Here is a 19,359-nt window from a genome sequence, read left to right as displayed (position 1 = left end):
AAGTTGACCGAACTAACACGCAATTCTGCAAAAATGTCCGTTTTGTCGAGTATCCTCATGTTTTAAATGAACAAAGAAGAGTTGTGAGAGAATGAGGCGCGTGTGAGATCCGCGTCTCTGTCAGCGGCGGCTGCTCTTAAAGACACAGTAGCCAAAAAAAGCTTTCAGTTAGTAAAGTTAATCAAAGAACAAAGGGAACAGAGAAAAACACTCACTGCTCTTGACAAAAGAACATTTGTAACTTTAATAAAGATTCATCTATGTATAATTTAACATTTATGCAGTGCAGACTGTTTGATAACTTTATTAAATGTCTTTATATTTCCTACCTTTTAGACAAATATTTAAAATATACTGTCTTTGTTGTTTCTACATTAATTTGTAGATTAAATGTGAAATTATGACATTATAAAATATATGAAAAAACATAAGGTTTTTATCGTGAGTAATGAGAATTTGTTTTATTTCTTTACCAAGCATTTCTAACCAACCCGACCCCCGTATAGTGTCTCCGCAGTATAGTGTCCCCGTTACTACACTGGGGCATTAGGACCCACACAGTCCACAGGATGAGCGCCCCCTGCTGGCCTCACTAACACCTCCAGCAGCAACCTGGTTTTCTCAGGAGTCTCCCATCCAGGTACTAACCAGGCTCAGCCCCGCTTAGCTTCAGTGGGAAACCAGTCTTGGGCTACAGGGTGATATGGCTGCTGATAACGAATATAATGTCAACAATATTCAGTATTTTGAAACTTGGTGTACTTTTGTTTTCCCTTCACAAGGTACATGCAGTCAAACAGTGTTATTCTTTGACAGAATAATTTCATTTTGAGCCAGATTTTCAGTGTTTTTGTTAAGTCAGTGTGTGCAGAGAAAGATGTGTTCTATTTTGAAATGAAGAGTTAGTATATATTTAACAAAATGTGTTTTTGAGAAGAAAATAATCCATTTGGCCAATTGTGTTTTGTAGGTGTGAATCTGTGTTAAGAGTTTAGAAAAACTATCTGAAGTATGGGTAAGCGCTTGTTAGCGATTGAAAAAAACTGTAAGCAAGGCAGAGCAAGTGACTCAAAAAACAACTTATTTCCCCCCAGTTTCATATTTCCCTTGTTCTATAGCTTGTAGTTTTCTGGATAATGTTTACAATTTTGTATTGCAAGCATTTCTTATGTCATTGCCTCCTTAAGATGAATCGCTTCATAGGTCGCTTAGGATAAAATTACCTGCTAAATTAATGTGATAAAGAACAGGTCACTTATTGTAAGTTTGTTATATTTTGATTTAACCACTATTGAATGCTAATTCATAAAATAGTCATATCATTTGCACTATGTTTGATATTGCACAGATGTTGAGGTTTTGATGGTCAGACTATATATATGTTCAGCTCTAACCCAAACAAACACACCTGGTGATAATGAAGGTGTTCATAATTACACATGCAGGTTACACTGGGATTACTAAGTTATGAGGACACTGGATCTAAAGAGCTGATAATAACTAAGTTACTGTAAATGATCCTAGAGTAGTCTGAGATTCATGTGTTCATTCATTTTGTTGTTTGGCTGTGTGACAGAAGCGATCCAAAATTTCTGAGCCCCCCTGATATATAATTCCCTGTGGAAGTTTGCTGCATGTCTGGCAGATGTGTCTTCAGTCTATGTTTAGACTGTTTCTGGATAATCAATTCAACCCTGACCGATGGCATCACCTTGCGGATGACCGAGCAGCTTGGCGTTCTGCGCTGACAGAGGGCACGACTCTGTCCTGCCATGCTTACACCTTTTGCTCAGAAAGAGATCGGCGCTTGCGCTCCAAAAGGCCTTGGTACTAAACTTTTTTTTTTCAATGAGACAACTTTACTTGTTCTGGTCTCTTTATTTGGTGATTTTTTTTTTAACCAGTTGATGTGGAATAATATAGCATTTCCTGGTTTCACAGACAAATCTGAAACCCAGCCCCAGACTAAAATGCATGTTTGAGTTTTTTACCTGAAAGCATATTAAAATATATCAGTGCTGTTTTGTCTCAAGATGCACACCAGTAATGCCTTTTGTAAGACATTACTGGTGTACAAAAACTTGCACTTTGACATGTTGTGGTAAAAATTATCATTCAACTTCATCACTGCTTAAGAGACACTCAGAATCAAATTTGTATAAAGAGAAGTATTTATTCTTGCAATAATAAATCTTTAACACAGTAGTTACTCTGTGCAGGAGTGACACACTCAGACACCGAACTGGGAAATATTTATACTCAAGGCCCTTTCCCTACAGAGTTTCTCCCAGTAGTTTTCTACTGACAAAGGACCCATATTGCCGTCTCGTTCACTCGGATGTACGTCATTGCTTATGTTGCACGAGTGCCACTTCTGGCGGAAACTGCAATGAACTGAATTGTAATGTCCTAAGCCCTTGATCACTTGGTGATGTATTATTATTATTTTTAAATCCCTTTAAGAATTTGTTTAATAAAGCATCCAAATGTAGGTGTGTTTGGGTTGTTTTAAATAAAAAGCTATAATAAATATATCATAGAGAGGTTTGTTGTGGTGGTGATTAGACGCGATCTGTGGTGACATCACAATCGTACTGCATTGTGGGACATATAGGTACCTGGAGTGTACATATGAAGTAGACTCGCTCCATCGGTCAAAATCAAGGGAACAAGGGTCTGTCCATATAAACTTCCCTTGTCCACTTCACGAAGTGGAACGCACTTCAAAATGGCGGCAGGGATTCCCCCGAGGCGAAGTGCTTAGGGAAGTTTGCAAGTGCGTGTCTAAAAGTGGACTGGAACGCAGCCCTGGAGTGTCTCGCTCCCGCTTCTCAGGTGTATAAACATATATAAATTTCAGAAGTCCCCCCTCTCTTATCTCTCTACGAATGGCAAAACTATATGACATTCCTTTGCAGTATCTGCTGAAAATTTTCCACAACAGAAACCACATAAAAGTTTTAAGTTTTTAGTTGAAAATGGTGTCGTGTTAACATCAGCTGTTATGGGTGATTCATTAATTATTGATCTCATTAATTAGCAGATTAGCCTAGTTAACGAGTCATCCAGGTGGTACAAATGGTTTTCTGTTTGGCTTTAAAAGACATGTTTGGTTTGAAACTTTAGTTTTTGCAGTTGAAGTGGCTGTCTAAGGCCCCGTTTACACGATGGGAAAACGCAGATATTTCTCTGCGTTTTGGCCTGTCATTTACACGAAAACGCCGTTTTTATCCCAGAAAACGATTATTTCTAAAAACTCCGGCCAAAGTGGAGATTTCTGAAAACACCGGTTATATGTTGTCGTGTCAACTGAGAGAAACGGGGTTTTAGGTTCTCTCTTGTCGATTCTGAGGATTCTGATTGGCTTGCATGGCTTTATCCTTCTCCCTACACTGCCGCCCATAGGTTTAGCATAGTTATAAAGGCGCTCGACGGCGTATTTATGCGGGTTGTGTGCACGATGTTATTATTGAAAACGGAGGGGGGGAAATATTCGTTTCTCTAAATACCCGGCTATGTGTAAATGTGGCCTAAGTAGCTCAGTTCATGTTATAGAATGGGTTTGATTAAAATTGCTGTTTTGGTAGTTCTTTATCACCAGTTAGTATGGCATGGTGAGTTTAATTTTAGTTTGCTTTAATTAAGTATATTTGTCTATTTTTTTAAAATGTCTAATTTATTTCTCAGTATTCAGCTGCGCAGTCGAAGATGGATCCTTGAGTGATGTTGGGAGAGAAGTTGGAGAAAAAGGTTTGTAGACCTGTGTTTCATAATCTAGCATACTCTCTTAACAAAGTAATTGGTCAGTAAATCAGTTTATACTAACTATTATCAAAAAAATAAAACACTTTTATTTCTCTTTCTCCCTCTCTCCAGGAAGTTTTAACTCTGTCCAACTGCAGGGCACTTTTAGCCAGGATGACGTTGAAGGATCCAGTTTGGTCAACGCCACCTTCAGCCAAGACTATGCTGAGGGTTCTGGTTCTGTCAATGCCACATTCAGCCAGGACTCTCCTGAGGGGTCCGGTTCTGCGAACGCCACCCTTAGCCAGGACGATGCCGAGGGGTCCGGTTCTGCCAACACCACCTTCAGCCAAGACTATGCTGAGGGGTCCGGTTCTGCCAACACCACCTTCAGCCAGGACTCTCCTGAGGGGTCCGGTTCTGTGAATGCCACCTTCAGCCAGGACTCTCCTGAGGGGTCCGGTTCTGTGAACGCCACCTTCAGCCAGGACGATACCGCGGGGTCCGGTTCTGCCAACGCCACCTTCAGCCAGGACTCTCCTGAGGGGTCCGGTTCTGTGAATGCCACCTTCAGCCAGGACTCTCCTGAGGGGTCCGGTTCTGTGAATGCCACCTTCATCCAGGACTCTCCTGAGGGGTCCGGTTCTGTGAATGCCACCTTCAGCCAGGACTCTCCTGAGGGGTCCGGTTCTGTGAATGACACCTTCATCCAGGACTCTCCTGAGGGGTCCAGTTCTGTGAATGCCACCTTCAGCCAAGACTCTCCTGAGGGGTCCGGTTCTGTGAATGACACCTTCATCCAGGACTCTCCTGAGGGGTCCAGTTCTGTGAACGCCACCTTCAGCCAGGACTCTCCTGAGGGGTCCAGTTCTGTGAACGCCACCTTCAGCCAGGACGATGCCGCGGGGTCCGGTTCTGCCAACGCCACCTTCAGCCAGGACTCTCCTGAGGGGTCCGGTTCTGTGAATGCCACCTTCAGCCAGGACGATGCCGAGGGGTCTGGTTCTGCCAACGCCACCTTCAGCCAAGACTATGGTGAGGGGTCTGGTTCTGCGAACGCCACCCTCAGCCAAGACTCTCCTGAGGGGTCCGGTTCTGTGAACAACACCTTCAGCCAGGACGATGCCGAGGGGTCCGGTTCTGCCAACTCCACCTTCAGCCAAGACTCTCCTGAGGGGTCCAGTTCTGTGAACGCCACCTTCAGCCAAGACTCTCCTGAGGGGTCCGGTTCTGTGAACAACACCTTCAGCCAGGACTCTCCTGAGGGGAACAGTTCTGTGAACGCCACCTTCAGCCAGGACGATGCCGCGGGGTCCGGTTCTACCAACGCCACCTTCAGCCAGGACTCTCCTGAGGGGTCCAGTTCTGTGAATGCCACCTTCAGCCAGGACTCTCCTGAGGGGTCCGGTTCTGTGAATGCCACCTTCAGCCAAGACTCTCCTGAGGGGTCCAGTTCTGTGAATAACACCTTCATCCAGGACGATTCTGAGTTATCTGATTCTGTGAATGCCACCTTCAGCTAGGATGATGCTGATGGGTCTGGTTCTGTTTTAGCCCCTGTCTATTTAACTTGTCATGAGTCAAGAATCTGTGTAACAAAATAAATGTTTGTTTTTGGAATGGGTTTCATGGTTTGGTTTGTCAACTACTTTCTTTTAGATTTGACAGTTTTACAGCCACTTGGATTAGTTTGTGATGGCTTGATTGTCATGTGGATAACAGGAGGCCTGTCTATTGAGGGCCTGGTTTTGCCCGAGAATTGTTCAGCTGTGAAGTACAGTGAACATTGATAGACTATGATAGGAAAAAGTGTCAACAATTTTATGCGGATATTTATAGATGAGTCAATGATCAAGGAGTCTTACTTGTGGAAGCTGTTTGAATGACTAGTTTGCCCAACATGAATCTAGTTTTACTCCCCATGATATTACTCTAAACCCTTGTATTTTCATCCATGAAACAATGCTGCAGGGTATGTTTGTGATTGTAACTGTCAGTCACAAAAAGCATATTAAATGTTAATAATCCATAAGTAGTCCGATTCTTGTGTTCATTAATTTTGTTTCGCTGTGTGACAGATGCGATCCAAAATTTTTGAGCCCCCCTTCTACACTGATATAGAATTCCCTGTAGCTACGAAGTTTGCTGCATGTCTGGCAGATGTGTCTTCAGTCTATGTTTAGACATCATTTCAACCCTGACCGATGGCCTCACCTTGCGGAAGACCGAGTAGATTGGCGTTCTGCGCTGACAGAGGGCACGACTCTGTCCTGCATGCTTACACCAGCTTTTGCTCAGAAAGACGGCATGTTAGACACCGTTCAGATCGGCGCTTGCGCTCCAAAAGGCCTTGGTACTAAACATTTTTTTTCCAATGAGACAACTGTACTTGTTCTGTTCTCTTTATTTGGTGATTTTTTTCAACAGTTGATGTGGAATAATATAGTATTGCCTAGTTTCACAGACAAATCTTAGACTAAAATGCATGTTTTAGTTTTTTACCTGAAAGCATATTAAAATATGTCAGTGCTGTTTTGTCTCAAGATGCACACCAGTAATGCCTTTATTTGTAAGACATTACTGGTGTACGAAAACTTTGATATGTTGTGGTAAAAATTATCATTCAACATCATCACTGCTTAAAGGAACACTTCAACTCTGGAAAGATGAATGTGTATTTAAAATGGGTCATTTATGTAGAAGAAATGTGAAATTATTTTTGAATTTGGAGCCTTCTAGACTGAGAAAAGCCAGAAAATGTATTTTTTGGCTTATGGGGATGAAAGACAACAACTCCCAGAATGCACTTGCTTCGCTGCCCTAGGAGGCCACGCCTACCGGTAAGAGATCACAGTAAACAACAAGGCTATGCTACTAGTGAGTCTCCATGAGTCTGCCCAGTATTTTGATGTCGCCCAAAATGTCCAGGATTCGGCTTTTGCGTTCTACAGTCGCCATTCCTCATGTTTACTGTGACGAGCAGGAACGAGACTGACGGCCGCGGAGAACGATGCGACGCCGGTGGCGTGATTACTGATGAGTGGCGCCGGCGCCTGTGAGACGCACCGGTCTCGTATCTCTCACGGAGGAGCGGGAATTTTCCTAGCAATGTTAAAACGCACATCAAACGATCACTTGTTTAGCGTTCATGTAAACACTACATTCAGATTCACCAATTGGGATGAATTCAGTTAGATTGAAACAAAAGGTGTGCATGTAAACTATGAATGCGACTGCAGAAAGCAAAAGCCGAATCCCGGACAATTTGGACCATCTCGACGGCCGGACATGTCCGGGAAAAAGAGGATGGTCACCGCTACTACTCAGCTTTCTCCACAGAATAAGAAACTGTTAGCTTAGCTTCAAAATAAAGAATGGCTGACACTATATGTACATTCTGTGAGTGAGATCCCTCTATGGGCGGGTTGAAAACATGCGGAACAGCGCCTTCTACTGGATAAATGATGAGCTAGTGTTTGTAGTCTTACCCTTATTCAAAGAAATTTGACTTCCTGCTTTTTATGACGCAAAATGACGATTTTTGCGTCATAAATAGCAGGAAGTGGAACACTTAAATCCTTATTTCTCCCATCTCAGGGGAAAATAAGGGAATAAACCATGACCATTCGAAAATGTGACTGGGTTTCTAAAGATACAAAGTCTAATGCAAATGGGTGAAGTGTTCCTTTAAGAGAATTTTCTAAAAAGAGAAGTATTTATTCTTGCAAGAATAGGTGCAATCTTTAACACAGTAGTTACTCTGTGCAGGAGTGACACACTCAGACACAGAACTGGGCAATCTTTAAACTCAAGGCCCTTTCCCTACAGAGTTTCTCCTCCCAGTAGTTTTCTACAGACAAAGGACCCATATTGCTAGTTTAGATTTATCGCTAGCTAACCCTTTAAGCACCCCCAAACTAGATGACCTCTGACCTCAGAGGTCAAGGGTTCTTGCACATCCGTTTTATTGGCTGCGTTCAAGTCCAAAATTGTAATGCCCTTCACTTGCTAACTTGCCTCCGTCTCGTTCACTCCGATGTACGTCATTGCTTATGTTGCACGAGTGCCACTTCGGGCGGAAACTGCAATGAACTGAATTGGAATGTCCTACCTAAGCCCTTGATCACTTGGAATCAGTTGATGTATTATTATTATTTTTAAATACCTTTAAGACTTTGTTTAATAAAGCATCCAAATGTATAAAGGTGTGTTTGGGTTGTTTTAAATAAAAAATATATAATTGATATATCATAGAGTTGTTTGTTGTGGTGGTGAAGAAGCGATCTGTGGATCGCAATCGTACTGCATTGTGGGACATATAGGTGCCTGAAGTGTACATATGAAGTAGACTCGCTCCCTCAGTCAAAATCGAGGGAACAAGGGTCTGTCCATATAAACTTCCTTTGTCCACTTCACGAAGTGGAACGCACTTCAAAATGGCGGCAGGGATTCCTCCGAGGCAAAGTGCTTAGGGACGTTCGCAAGTGCGTGTCTAAAAGTGGACTGCAACGCAGCCCTGGAGTGTCTCGCTCCCGCTTCTCAGGTGTATAAACATATATAAATTTCAGAGAAGTCCCCCCTCTCTTATCTCTCTACAAATGGCAAAACTATATGACATTCCATTGCAGTATCTGCTGAAAATTTTCCACAACAGAAACCACATAAATGTTTTACGTTTTTAGTTGAAAATGGTGTCGTGTTAACATCAGCTGGTATGCTGGGTGATTCATTAATTATTGATCTCATTAATTAGCAGATTAGCCTAGTTAACGATTCATCCAGGTGGTACAAATGGTTTTCTGTTTGGCTTTAAAAGACATGTTTGGGTTTGAAACTTTAGCTCTTGCAGTTGAATTGGCTGTCTAAGTAGCTCAGTTCATGTTATAGAATGGGTTTGATTAAAATTGCTGTTTTGGTAGTTCTTTATCACCAGTTAGTATGGCATGGTGAGTTTAATTTGTGTTTGCTTTAATTAAGTATATTTGTCTATTTTTTTTAAAAATGTCAAATTGTTTTCTCAGTATTCAGCTGTGCAGTCGAAGATGGATCCTTGAGTGATGTTGGGATAGTAGTTGAAGAAAAAGGTTTGTAGACCTGTGTTTCATAATCTAACAAACTCTCTTACCAAAGTAATATAAGTTTATACTAACTATTAGAAAAAGAAAATGAAAACAATTTTATTTCTCTTTGTCCCTCTCTCCAGGAAATATTAACTCTGTCCAACTGCAGGGCACTTTAAGCCAGGATGATGTTGAAGGATCCAGTTTGGTCAACGCCACCTTCAGCCAGGACTCTCCTGAGGGGTCCGGTTCTGTGAACTCCACCTTCAGCCAGGACTCTCCTGAGGGGTCCGGTTCTGTGAACGCCACCTTCAGCCAGGACTCTCCTGAGGGGTCCGGTTCTGTGAACGCCACCTTCAGCCAGGACTCTCCTGAGGGGTCCGGTTCTGTGAACACCACCTTCAGCCAGGACTCTCCTGAGGGGTCCGGTTCAGTGAACGCCACCTTCAGCCAGGACTCTCCTGAGGGGTCCGGTTCTGTGAACACCACCTTCAGCCAGGACTCTCCTGAGGGGTCCGGTTCTGTGAACTCCACCTTCAGCCAGGACTCTCCTGAGGGGTCCGGTTCTGTGAATGCCACCTTCAGCTAGGATGATGCTGATGGGTCTGGTTCTGTTTTAGCCCCTGTCTATTTAACTTGTCATGAGTCAAGATTCTGTGTAACAAAATAAATGTTTTTTTTTTTTAATGGGTTTCATGGTTTGGTTTGTCAACTACTTTCTTTTAGATTTGACAAAGTTTTACAGCCACTTGGATTAGTTTGTGATGGCTTGATTGTCATATGGATAACAGGAGGCCTGTCTATAGAGCTGGTAAATCCCGCCCCCTCCGTAAAACCCCGCTGGACCTCAAAGTTGAAAAACTGTCAATGCAAGTGAATGGGAGAAAATTATTTTCTGGTCCCGTTTGAATTGTGCAATGAATGTGAACACATGTTGTCTGAATTTTTTTATATAATCTTTCATGTTACAAGTTTGACAGTATATGGTATGATTCGTCGGCTAGCAGTTGTGGAAAAGACATAACGAGAGACTACATGTCGCCTATGTGACGTCACCCCATAAAGTTGACTTACCCGTGGTTTTCGCCAACCTCAACGATTTTGTCCTCTCCCTGAAAGAAGGCGGTGAAGTGCACCAAAGACAGCCATGTCTAGCTAGAGCCGTGAGCTAGTGGTGTTGATGTTTCAAATGCGTCGAAAGCAGCGAAGAGTTGTAGTCCACAAAGTGCTCTCACACAAAGTCTACCCGTATCAAACTTCTACCCGCTAAATTGTAGCATTTTTCACACGAAAGATTATATAAAAAATTCAGTCAACATATGTTCAAATTCATGGCACAATTCAAACGGGACCAGAAAATAATTATTTTCTCCCATTCACTTGCATTGACGGTTTTTCAACTTTGAGGTTCAGCGGGGTTAGCGGAGGGGGTGGGATTTACCAGCTCTATAGAGGGCCTGGTTTTGCCCAATAATTGTTCAGCTATGAAGTACAGTGAACATTGATAGACTATGATAGGAAAAAGTGTCTACAATTTTATGCGGATTTTTATAGACGAGTCAATGATCAAGGAGTCTTACTTGTGGAAGCCGTTTGAATGACTAGTTTGCCCAACATGAATCTAATTTACTCCCCATGATATTACTCTAAACCCTTGTATTTTCATCCATGAAACAATGCTGCAGGGTATACAGTATGTTTGTGATTGTAACTGTCAGTCACAAAAGAGCACATTAAATGTTAATAATCCATAAGTATTCAAGTGTTCATTAATTTTGTTGTGTGCTGTGTGACAGAAGCAATCCAAAATTTCTGAGCCCCCCTTCTACACTGATATATAAATGTATAATATATACCCTGTAGCTGTAGTAGGAAGTCTGCTGCATGTCTGGCAGTGTCTTCAGTCTATGTTTAGACTGTGTTTCTGGAGAATCAATTCAATCCTGACCGATGGCATCACCTTGCGGAAGACTGAGCAGCTTGGCGTTCTGCGCTGACAGAGGGCACAACTCTGTCCTGCCATGCTTACACCAGCTTTTGCTCAGAAAGACGGCATGTTAGACACAGTTCAGATCGGCGCTGCAAAAGGCCTTGGTACTAAAAAAAATTTTCAATGAGACAACTTTACTTGTTCTGTTCTCTCTTTTTTTTTTTTTTTTTTTTTACACCAGTTGGTGTGAAATAATATAGCATTGCCTGGTTTCACAGACAAATCTTAAACTTAGCCCCAGACTAAAATGTTGGAATTAACATTAGCCAAGCTTAATAAGTGATGAAAAATGTTTTACTGTTACCTTTTGTAAACTACTGTTACACAATACAACATTCAAGTATACAGTCTAGACAACAAATGTTAACTCGTACTTAATTATAGCCCACAGAACAAAAAAAAAAAAAAAAAAATCTGCTCGTGCTCAAGGTTAAAGGGAAACTTCAGGATTTAGCATTAAGCTTTGTATCAATAGAAAACCTGTAGTATTTTCAAATTACCGTACTTCCCTCCTTCATATCCCCCTGAGACCAGAGATTTATGTATTTTTTTGTCTGTAAAGAATCTTCCGATGACTCAAAAATCGTCATTTTGCATCATCAGATGATTTTTTTGGCAACAGACTAGAGACAACAGCCAGTAGAAGGCGCTAGATCCGCAAGTTTTACCCGCCTATAGAGGCATCTTTTACTTGGAAGCTAAGCTAACGGGTTCTTGTTCTGTGGAGAAAGCTGAGTAGTAGCGGTTACCATCCTCTTTTTCCCGGACACGTCCGGCCGTCGAGATCGTCCAAAATGTCCGGGATTCGGCTTTTGCTTTCTGCAGTCGCCATTCATTGTTTACATGCACACCTTTTGTTTCAATCTGACTGAATTAATCCCGATTGGTGAATCTGAATGTAGTGTTTACATGAACGCTAAATAAGTGATGGGTTAATGTGCGTTTTAAAATTGCTAAGAACAAATTCCCGCTCCTCCGTGAGAGATACGAGACCGGTGCGTCTCACAGGTGTCACTCATCAGTAATCACGCCACCGGCCTCGCACCGTTCTCCCGCGGCCGTCAGCCTCGTCCTGCTCGCCGCAGTAAACATGATGAATGGCGACTGGAGAACGCAAAACCGAATCCTGGACTTTTTGGCGATCTCGAAATTCCGGGCAGACTCGTCACGGAGACTCACTATTAGCCTAGCCTTGTTGTTTAACTGCGCTCTCTTACCGGTAGGCGTGGCTTGGGAGTGGCCTTGTACGACAGTGAAGCAAGTGCATTCTGGGAGTTATTGTCTTTCATTCACATGAGCCAAAAATACATTTTCTGGCCGTTCTCAGTCTAGAAGGCTCCAAATTAAACAATAATTTAACATTTCTACATAAATGACCCATTTTAAATACACATTCCTCTTTACAAGCTGGATTCCACCATATCTTTATGTACACAATATAAATATTTTACATTGTAATCCTTTTATTTGCCATGTTTGTGTGCTGTTGCACGTCCCTGTGCATTTTTAAAATACAAAAATACAGTAGTTCATTTTGATACATGATGTGGCTTCTGTATTTTGTAATTTATTCTGATACACTTAAAATTAAGGTATTTGGTATTTAATTTGAAAATACATTTTGATGTATCTTTGCCCAACCCTGACTGTTATTATCATCGTGATTAAGTCTCTTTTGAGTATGTGGTTCATGACTTGGTTCAAATGTTTTCATGGTGCTGGTGCTGGACATTCAGACTTTGGGGATTTGAGTTTAAAAATTGCACAAATGTTAATAATCACGCATGTTAAACTGATGTTATTATATTTAGTTGACTATCTTTGCGCTTTCAATGTCATACATGCAGCAAATTTTGCATAGGCCTATTACTTTTTTCTGCACCAAATAAAACAGAAAATGTATGACTTTTATATAAATATATAAACTCATCCTGGGGGATACAACTTATGAAATCTATCAAAATATCTATCTAAATATATAAAATATATATATAAAAAAAACCTCTAGATTATTGTCTAAAGTGTCATGAAATGATGATTGCCGATAATTTCCCACTCTGGCCCGTTTAAGGGTTAAAATGTATAGGCCTGTTCAATAAAGTTGTGAAAGAGTATCAAACATTATCCTGCACTTTGCAGTTTTACAAATTAAACAAATTTGAATTTGTCTTTCTCCATTGTTTGTGTTTTCTATATTCCCATTAAGGGAAAATATACACTTAAAATATACATACAAACACACACAGGCATAAACAGAAGATAAAAGAGATGTGCCATTCTATTATTTAATCAATTTACTTTAATATTGTGATATGTCGTCTTGTGTCCCTCTTCATTTACTTTGGTGAACCTGTAGAAAATCACTTTTCATTATAAACCATACTACTGTGATTTATATGATCTTTGTGAAATACATTTTATGGAACCTAAATTTTGGGATTAAATCACATGTGCTCTTGCTATATTTTGGAGGAGGAGGGGTATGTGTGTGTGACGCAGCCCTGGTTTCTGTCAGGTCCTGTAAGCGAATGTAAAATGCTTCCTTGTATCACACAGACAGTATCTGTTTTCTGTCTTTCATTGATCGACTGAAGTAACCAGAGTTAAACATGTCTGGAAGAGGCAAAGGCGGTAAAGGACTCGGGAAAGGAGGCGCTAAGCGTCACCGTAAAGTTTTGCGCGATAACATCCAGGGAATCACCAAACCCGCCATTCGCCGTCTGGCTCGCCGCGGCGGCGTCAAGCGCATCTCCGGTCTGATCTACGAGGAGACTCGCGGAGTGTTGAAGGTGTTTCTGGAGAACGTGATCCGCGATGCCGTCACCTACACCGAGCACGCCAAGAGAAAGACCGTCACCGCCATGGATGTTGTGTACGCGCTGAAGAGACAGGGACGCACCCTGTACGGCTTCGGGGGATAAACGCCTGAAACCAGGAGAAACCACACAAACCCAACGGCTCTTTTAAGAGCCACACACTCTGCCACATAAAGAGGCAATGTTTTGGTTATGTCAAGCATAAATTTCATAACGCTTTGTTTTCTCAATTCAGGATGAATTTTACCTAACAACTCGTAATGTTTCACAGTAACACATCGAGAATATTTATCTTTTTTTCCACACTTTACCTTAATACCAACAATAAAACCGTCTGTTTTTGTATCAAATGTTAATACATGTCACGAAGCTGTTCCAAAAAAAATAACACAAAAATAAATGTGATAATATGGTACCAGAGTTGGCAGAAGTGATAATGCCGAAACAAAGATATATAGTGTCTTCAAGTGGACTTTTATTTACTATTCCTGTAGTTTAAACTTCTCAACAGTTTCATGAAGCTTTTAAAGCATGTCATCATTATTGGTCTCTTTCCTCCCAAACTCGCTCAATGTGTTTGTAAGAGGTTTTAAAATCACACGTTGATTCATAATATTTGAACTGCTTATTTTCTCAAAAATATTCGATAAAAAGAGCGCGAAACGAAACAACGGAAACTTGGGGGAAGAGTGTCGTTCAAAAAGAGACGGTGGGCGGAACTATATTTGATCCGCCTGTGATTGGCCCTCATTTCTCTCAAGTTGTCCAATGAAAAACGAGTTTATGGGTTTGGCCTTTGAAAACAGACGATATCCCGTATCGCTTCGAAAATTAGCATAGGGCAGTGAATAAAATCCTCTGTATCGCACTGGAGTTTACATTGATTCGTCAGTCTTGTGATCTCGCGTCATCATGCCTGAATCAGCAAAGTCCGCGCCTAAGAAGGGCTCAAAGAAGGCCGTCACCAAGACCGCTGTCAAGGGAGGAAAGAAGCGCAGAAAGTCCAGGAAGGAGAGCTACGCCATCTATGTGTACAAAGTCCTGAAGCAGGTTCATCCTGACACCGGCATCTCCTCCAAGGCGATGGGCATCATGAACTCTTTCGTCAACGACATCTTCGAGCGCATCGCCGGTGAGTCGTCTCGCCTCGCGCACTACAACAAGCGCTCCACCATCACTTCTAGAGAGATCCAGACCGCCGTGCGTCTGCTGCTGCCCGGAGAGCTGGCCAAACACGCCGTGTCCGAGGGCACAAAGGCCGTTACCAAATACACCAGCTCCAAGTGAGGTCTGCCTGACTTCAACTTCCCAAAGGCTCTTTTAAGAGCCACACATCTTCTCGGATAAAGAGCTTTTGTGTTTAATTTTTTAGCCAATGAGGATTTTGATGGATCTGCTAATATGAACACTCAACCCTTTATCAGATTTTCTCAGAAATCACTTTTTATTCTACTGTTCTTAAGAGTATTTCTTGCGTATTTGCATGGTGCATCAAACAAAAATTCATAAAATTAAAAAATATATATATATATATCAGGTCCATAGACATTCCAGTACAAACCATTGCTTGAGAAGTGGGTAAGAAATTACATATTTTAAGTGCCACACAAAGATAATTGTTTTGGTTATAAATATCAAAAAAACAATTACAAATCTCTTTAAAGGATGAACTTAACCAAATAACTCGTAAATAACTTATCACACTAATAAACCGAGACCATCAACATTATTGTTTTCTTTAAACCAGCAATGATATAAAAAAAATTCAACACTTTGTTTTTATATTACACTTTAATCGATTAAACGAATCCTGTTTTACGAAACTAACCAAATAATACCACAGTTAGGAAGTGAAAATGCAGAAACGAAAATATCATATTGTGCACAAACGGCCAAATGGGTTTGTATTAAAGGTGGTGGGGTATGTAATTCTCTTTTTTGGCATTTTTTTCAAAATCACTTAAAATCCTATTCCTAACCCACTTACAAGCCACTGAGTTAGAAGCACTGAAATAAAAATTAAGCAATTTAATCATCTGTGGAACGGGCAGGACTCGAAAAACACCAGCCAATCATTTCCAAGACCACCTAGAATCATTGGACAGTAAGTGCGTCAATCAATCGGTCGTACCCCCTCCCCCCCCCCTCCCCCCTCCATGTCCATGTTCTTTGAATGGGTGGAGTCAAAGGAAAGAAGGTAGGACCATTTGAGTTGTGTATTTTCCAAATCTGCCAGCCGTTTTGTAAATCACATACCCCACCTTTAACTATTCATGTATTTTAAACAGTTTAACAATGTTTCATGAAGTTCCGAGGATACAGGGTTTTAAATGGTGTCTGACCATTATTCGTCTCCTTTTTCACAAATTCCCTATATGGGATTATATGGGGGGTTACAATTAAATTAAAACTTAATTAGCGCCATTAGCGCACGTCATTAAAAATAAGTCATTAGCGCACACTCCGCACAGTGATGGAAACATGTCCCACACTCCTTTTTCCACTCGGGATCTCCACAATTTCAGCTTGCTGGTGAAAGCTGTGATCTTGTCCATATAGGTCAGGATGGATGATGATGGACATTGCATGCTTTCATTCAGTACATTTATATGAGTGAAAATGTCCGACAGATAGGCAAGCTTCACGCACCATTCTTCATCTGACAGATGTACAGCAAGAGGAGAATTAACATTTGCTAAAAACTGTGAGACCTCTTCTCGCAGCTCAAGCAGACGAGTTAACACCCCACCCCGTGATAGCCACCTGACCTCGGCGTGAAGCAGGAGGTGCTGATGTTCGGAGCCCATTTCAGTGCATAGCGATGTAAAAAGTCGTGAGGAGAGTGCCCCGGCCTTGATAGCATTTACTATTTTGATGGAAGTCTGCAACACATAATTTAAATCCGGGTGCAGCTTCTTACTGGCAAGGGCTTCTCAATGTAAAAAACAGTGGGTAAAAGTAGCTAATGGGGCCAGCTCCCTTACTCGAGCAACAAGACCACTTTTATTGCCTGTCATTGCACCCGCAGACGCCCAAACAGTTTTCCCACTGGAAGCCCTCGGACATTATGAATCTATTTAAGCAGTCAAAAATATCTGCCCCTGTCGTTCGTTCTTTCAGTTCTTCACAAAATAAAAAGTCCTCAACGATGTCAGTGGAATCAACGTACCTGACATAAGCCAGTAACGGTGCACATTTTTTGACACAGCTTTCCGGTTCTGTGAATGCCACCCTCAGCTAGCATGATGCTGTGAGGTCTAATGTTTTAGCCCCTGTCTATTTAACTTGACATGAGTCAAGATTCTGTGTAACAAAATAAAACTGTCTTGTGGAATGGGTTTCATTGTTTGGTGTCAAATCATCTTTCTTTTAGATTTGCCAAGGTTTTACCGCCTCTTGGATTAGTTTGTGATGGCTTTATTGTCATGTGGATGACAGGAGGCCTGTCTATTGAGGTCAAGTTTTGCCCAAGAAGTCTTCAGCTTTGACATATGGTGAACATTTATTCTTCCCAGTTTAATTTCTGTATGGACTATGATAGGAAAGTGTCTAATATTTTGCAGATATTGCCATTATTCATAGATAAGAGAATAAGGAGTCCCACTTAATTGCGGTAGTTTGCCCAACATATTCTAGTTTACTCCCCACGATAGGAGTGGCGGAATGCTTGTTTGTATTTGATTTGCAGTTCACAAATGATGTTGCATAATTTGTATATAAATTCAAATTGGTTCGGTTTGCTTACAGGATTTGTTGAATGTCATTAAAGCTCCGCTGGGCTCTGTAAATGAAAGAAATGTAAAAAAACAAAAAAAACATACAGTGAACATTGATAGACTATGATATGAAAAATTGTCTATAATTTTTTGCGGGTATTTATAGATGAGTCAATGATTACGGAGTCTTACTTGTGGAAACAGTTTGAATGTCTAGTTTGCCCAACATTAATCTAGTTTACTCCCCATGATATTACTCTAAACCCTTGTATTTTCATCCATGAAACAAGGCTGAAGGGTATGTTTCTGATTGTAACTGTCAGTCACAAAACAGCACATTAAATGATCCAAGAGTATAGTCTGAGATTCATGTGTTCATTAATTGTAAGTTGTTTTGCTGTGTGATAGAAGCAATCTAAAATTTCTGAGCCCCCCTTCTACACTGATATATAAATCCCTGTAGCTATAGTAGGAAGTTTGCTGCATGTCTGGCAGATGTGTCTTCAGTCTATGTTTAGACATCATTTCAACCCTGACCGATGGCATCACCTTGCGGAAGACCGAGCAGCTTGGCGTTCTGCGCTGACAGAGGGCACGACTCTGTCCTGCATGCTTACACCAGCTTTTGCTCAGAAAGACGGCATGTTAGACACTGTTCAGATCGGCGCTTGCCCTGCAAAAGGCATTGGTACTAAACATTTTTTTTCAATGAGACAACTGTACTTGTTCTGTCATCTTTATTTGGTAATTCTTTTCACCAGTTGATGTGGAATAATATAGCATTGCCTGGTTTCACAGACAAATCTTAAACCTAGCCCCAGACTAAAATGCATGTTTGAGTTGTTTTACCCTTAAAGCATTAAATATGTCAGTGCTGTTTTGTCTCAAGATCCACACCAGTAACGCCTTTTTGTAAGACATTACTGGTGTATGAAAACTTGCACTTTGATAAGTTGTGGCAAACATTCTCATGCAACATCATCACTGGTTAAGAGACACTCAGAATCAAATTTGTAAAAAGAGAAGTATTTATTCTTGCAAGAATATGTGCAATCTTTAACACAGTAGTTACTCTGTGCAGGAGTGACACACTCAGACACAGAACTGGGCAATCTTTAAACTCAAGGCACTTTCCCTACAGAGTTTCTCCTCCCAGTAGTTTTCCACAGATAAAGGACCCATATTGCTAGTTTAGATTTATCGCTAACCCTTTAAGCCCCCTCAAAGATGACCTCAGAGGTCAGGGGTTATTGCCCATCCATTTTCTGGAGTGTCTCGCTCCCGCTTGTCAGGTGTATCAACATACTTAAATTTCAGAGAAATCCCCCCTCTCTTATCTCTCTACAAATGGCAAAACCATAGGACATTCCTTTGCAGTATCTACTGAAACTTTCCCACAACAGAAACACGGTTTAAATGCGTTTTCAGGCTCCCAAAGCACCATTGTCATGTAAAGGAACGGCCAAAACACATAAAAAGTTTTACGTTTTTAGTTGAAAATGGTGTCATGTAAACAGCCCCTAAAGGCAAGTGCACACTACAGGATTTTAAAACGTCGGGCTGAACTGTGCAGTTCACACTACATGACTTGCTCTCTGTGAAATCAGGAGTGTTCAAGTTGTTGAGCTGTTCACACCACACGACACAACGTGATTGATCCGCAACAGGAGGTAACTCACTACACGAGGTGACAACAACTCTGTCAGCCAACGATTCTATCTTGTCTACAAACCACGTTTTATCACGAAGAAATCACGCGATAAAACGAACCGGAAATGACGCAATACAGCACGCGCGCCACTACCCAGCGAAGAAGAACACAAGTACACAACACGCGAGTCTTTGTTTGAATATGGACGTCAGACAGAAATTAGTGCTGCAAACTGTTTGCGCGATGATTTGCTCTGGAAAAAAAAATTAATAATTCCCATAGACAGTATAAACGGTATTTTCCCAGTGACCTCAACCCATGCCTTGCTCTGATTGGCTGTAGCTCATGGCATCACATGTGGTTGAGTCGTGCGACAGCTCCA

General features: G+C 41.4%; 4 protein-coding genes across 4 annotated transcripts; all 4 read left to right on the top strand.

The window, feature by feature from the left end:
- Positions 1–3,446: 3,446 nt before the first annotated feature.
- Positions 3,447–5,368, top strand: LOC306993261 (uncharacterized protein). The gene is made up of 3 exons (XM_079602934.1): positions 3,447–3,614; positions 3,688–3,750; positions 3,877–5,368. The coding sequence occupies exons 1-3, from the start codon at positions 3,557–3,559 to the stop codon at positions 5,265–5,267; spliced, it is 1,512 nt and encodes a 503-aa protein (XP_079459060.1). The 5' UTR covers positions 3,447–3,556; the 3' UTR covers positions 5,268–5,368.
- A 3,121-nt stretch (positions 5,369–8,489) lies between these two features.
- On the top strand, positions 8,490–9,791 carry LOC306993267 (uncharacterized protein). The gene is made up of 3 exons (XM_079602940.1): positions 8,490–8,690; positions 8,766–8,828; positions 8,948–9,791. Exons 1-3 carry the CDS (start codon positions 8,633–8,635, stop codon positions 9,391–9,393), a joined length of 567 nt encoding a protein of 188 aa, XP_079459066.1. The 5' UTR covers positions 8,490–8,632; the 3' UTR covers positions 9,394–9,791.
- A 3,595-nt stretch (positions 9,792–13,386) lies between these two features.
- Positions 13,387–13,773, top strand: LOC306993299 (histone H4). The gene has a single exon (XM_079602973.1). The coding sequence runs from the start codon at positions 13,404–13,406 to the stop codon at positions 13,713–13,715; it is 312 nt and encodes a 103-aa protein (XP_079459099.1). The 5' UTR covers positions 13,387–13,403; the 3' UTR covers positions 13,716–13,773.
- Positions 13,774–14,522: 749 nt separating this feature from the next.
- On the top strand, positions 14,523–14,897 carry LOC306993289 (histone H2B-like; the record flags this gene model as incomplete). Its single annotated transcript, XM_079602962.1, has 1 exon — positions 14,523–14,897. One exon carries the CDS (start codon positions 14,523–14,525, stop codon positions 14,895–14,897), a length of 375 nt encoding a protein of 124 aa, XP_079459088.1.
- Between the last annotated feature and the right edge of the window lie 4,462 nt (positions 14,898–19,359).

Source organism: Phoxinus phoxinus (genome assembly GCF_949152265.1).
Source record: "Phoxinus phoxinus genome assembly, chromosome: 25".
NCBI classification, from domain to species: domain Eukaryota; kingdom Metazoa; phylum Chordata; class Actinopteri; order Cypriniformes; family Leuciscidae; genus Phoxinus; species Phoxinus phoxinus.
This window is presented reverse-complemented; position numbering and strand designations above follow the sequence as displayed.

Coding starts and splice junctions, on each gene's coding strand:
- LOC306993261 (XM_079602934.1), top strand. CDS start 3,557: ATGGGTTTGATTAAAATTGCTGTTTTGGTAGTTCTTTATCACCAGTTA. Junction 3,615..3,687: donor TCACCAGTTAGTATGGCATG/GTGAGTTTAATT, acceptor TTTATTTCTCAG/TATTCAGCTGCGCAGTCGAA. Junction 3,751..3,876: donor GAGAGAAGTTGGAGAAAAAG/GTTTGTAGACCT, acceptor CCCTCTCTCCAG/GAAGTTTTAACTCTGTCCAA.
- LOC306993267 (XM_079602940.1), top strand. CDS start 8,633: ATGGGTTTGATTAAAATTGCTGTTTTGGTAGTTCTTTATCACCAGTTA. Junction 8,691..8,765: donor TCACCAGTTAGTATGGCATG/GTGAGTTTAATT, acceptor TTGTTTTCTCAG/TATTCAGCTGTGCAGTCGAA. Junction 8,829..8,947: donor GATAGTAGTTGAAGAAAAAG/GTTTGTAGACCT, acceptor CCCTCTCTCCAG/GAAATATTAACTCTGTCCAA.
- LOC306993299 (XM_079602973.1), top strand. CDS start 13,404: ATGTCTGGAAGAGGCAAAGGCGGTAAAGGACTCGGGAAAGGAGGCGCT.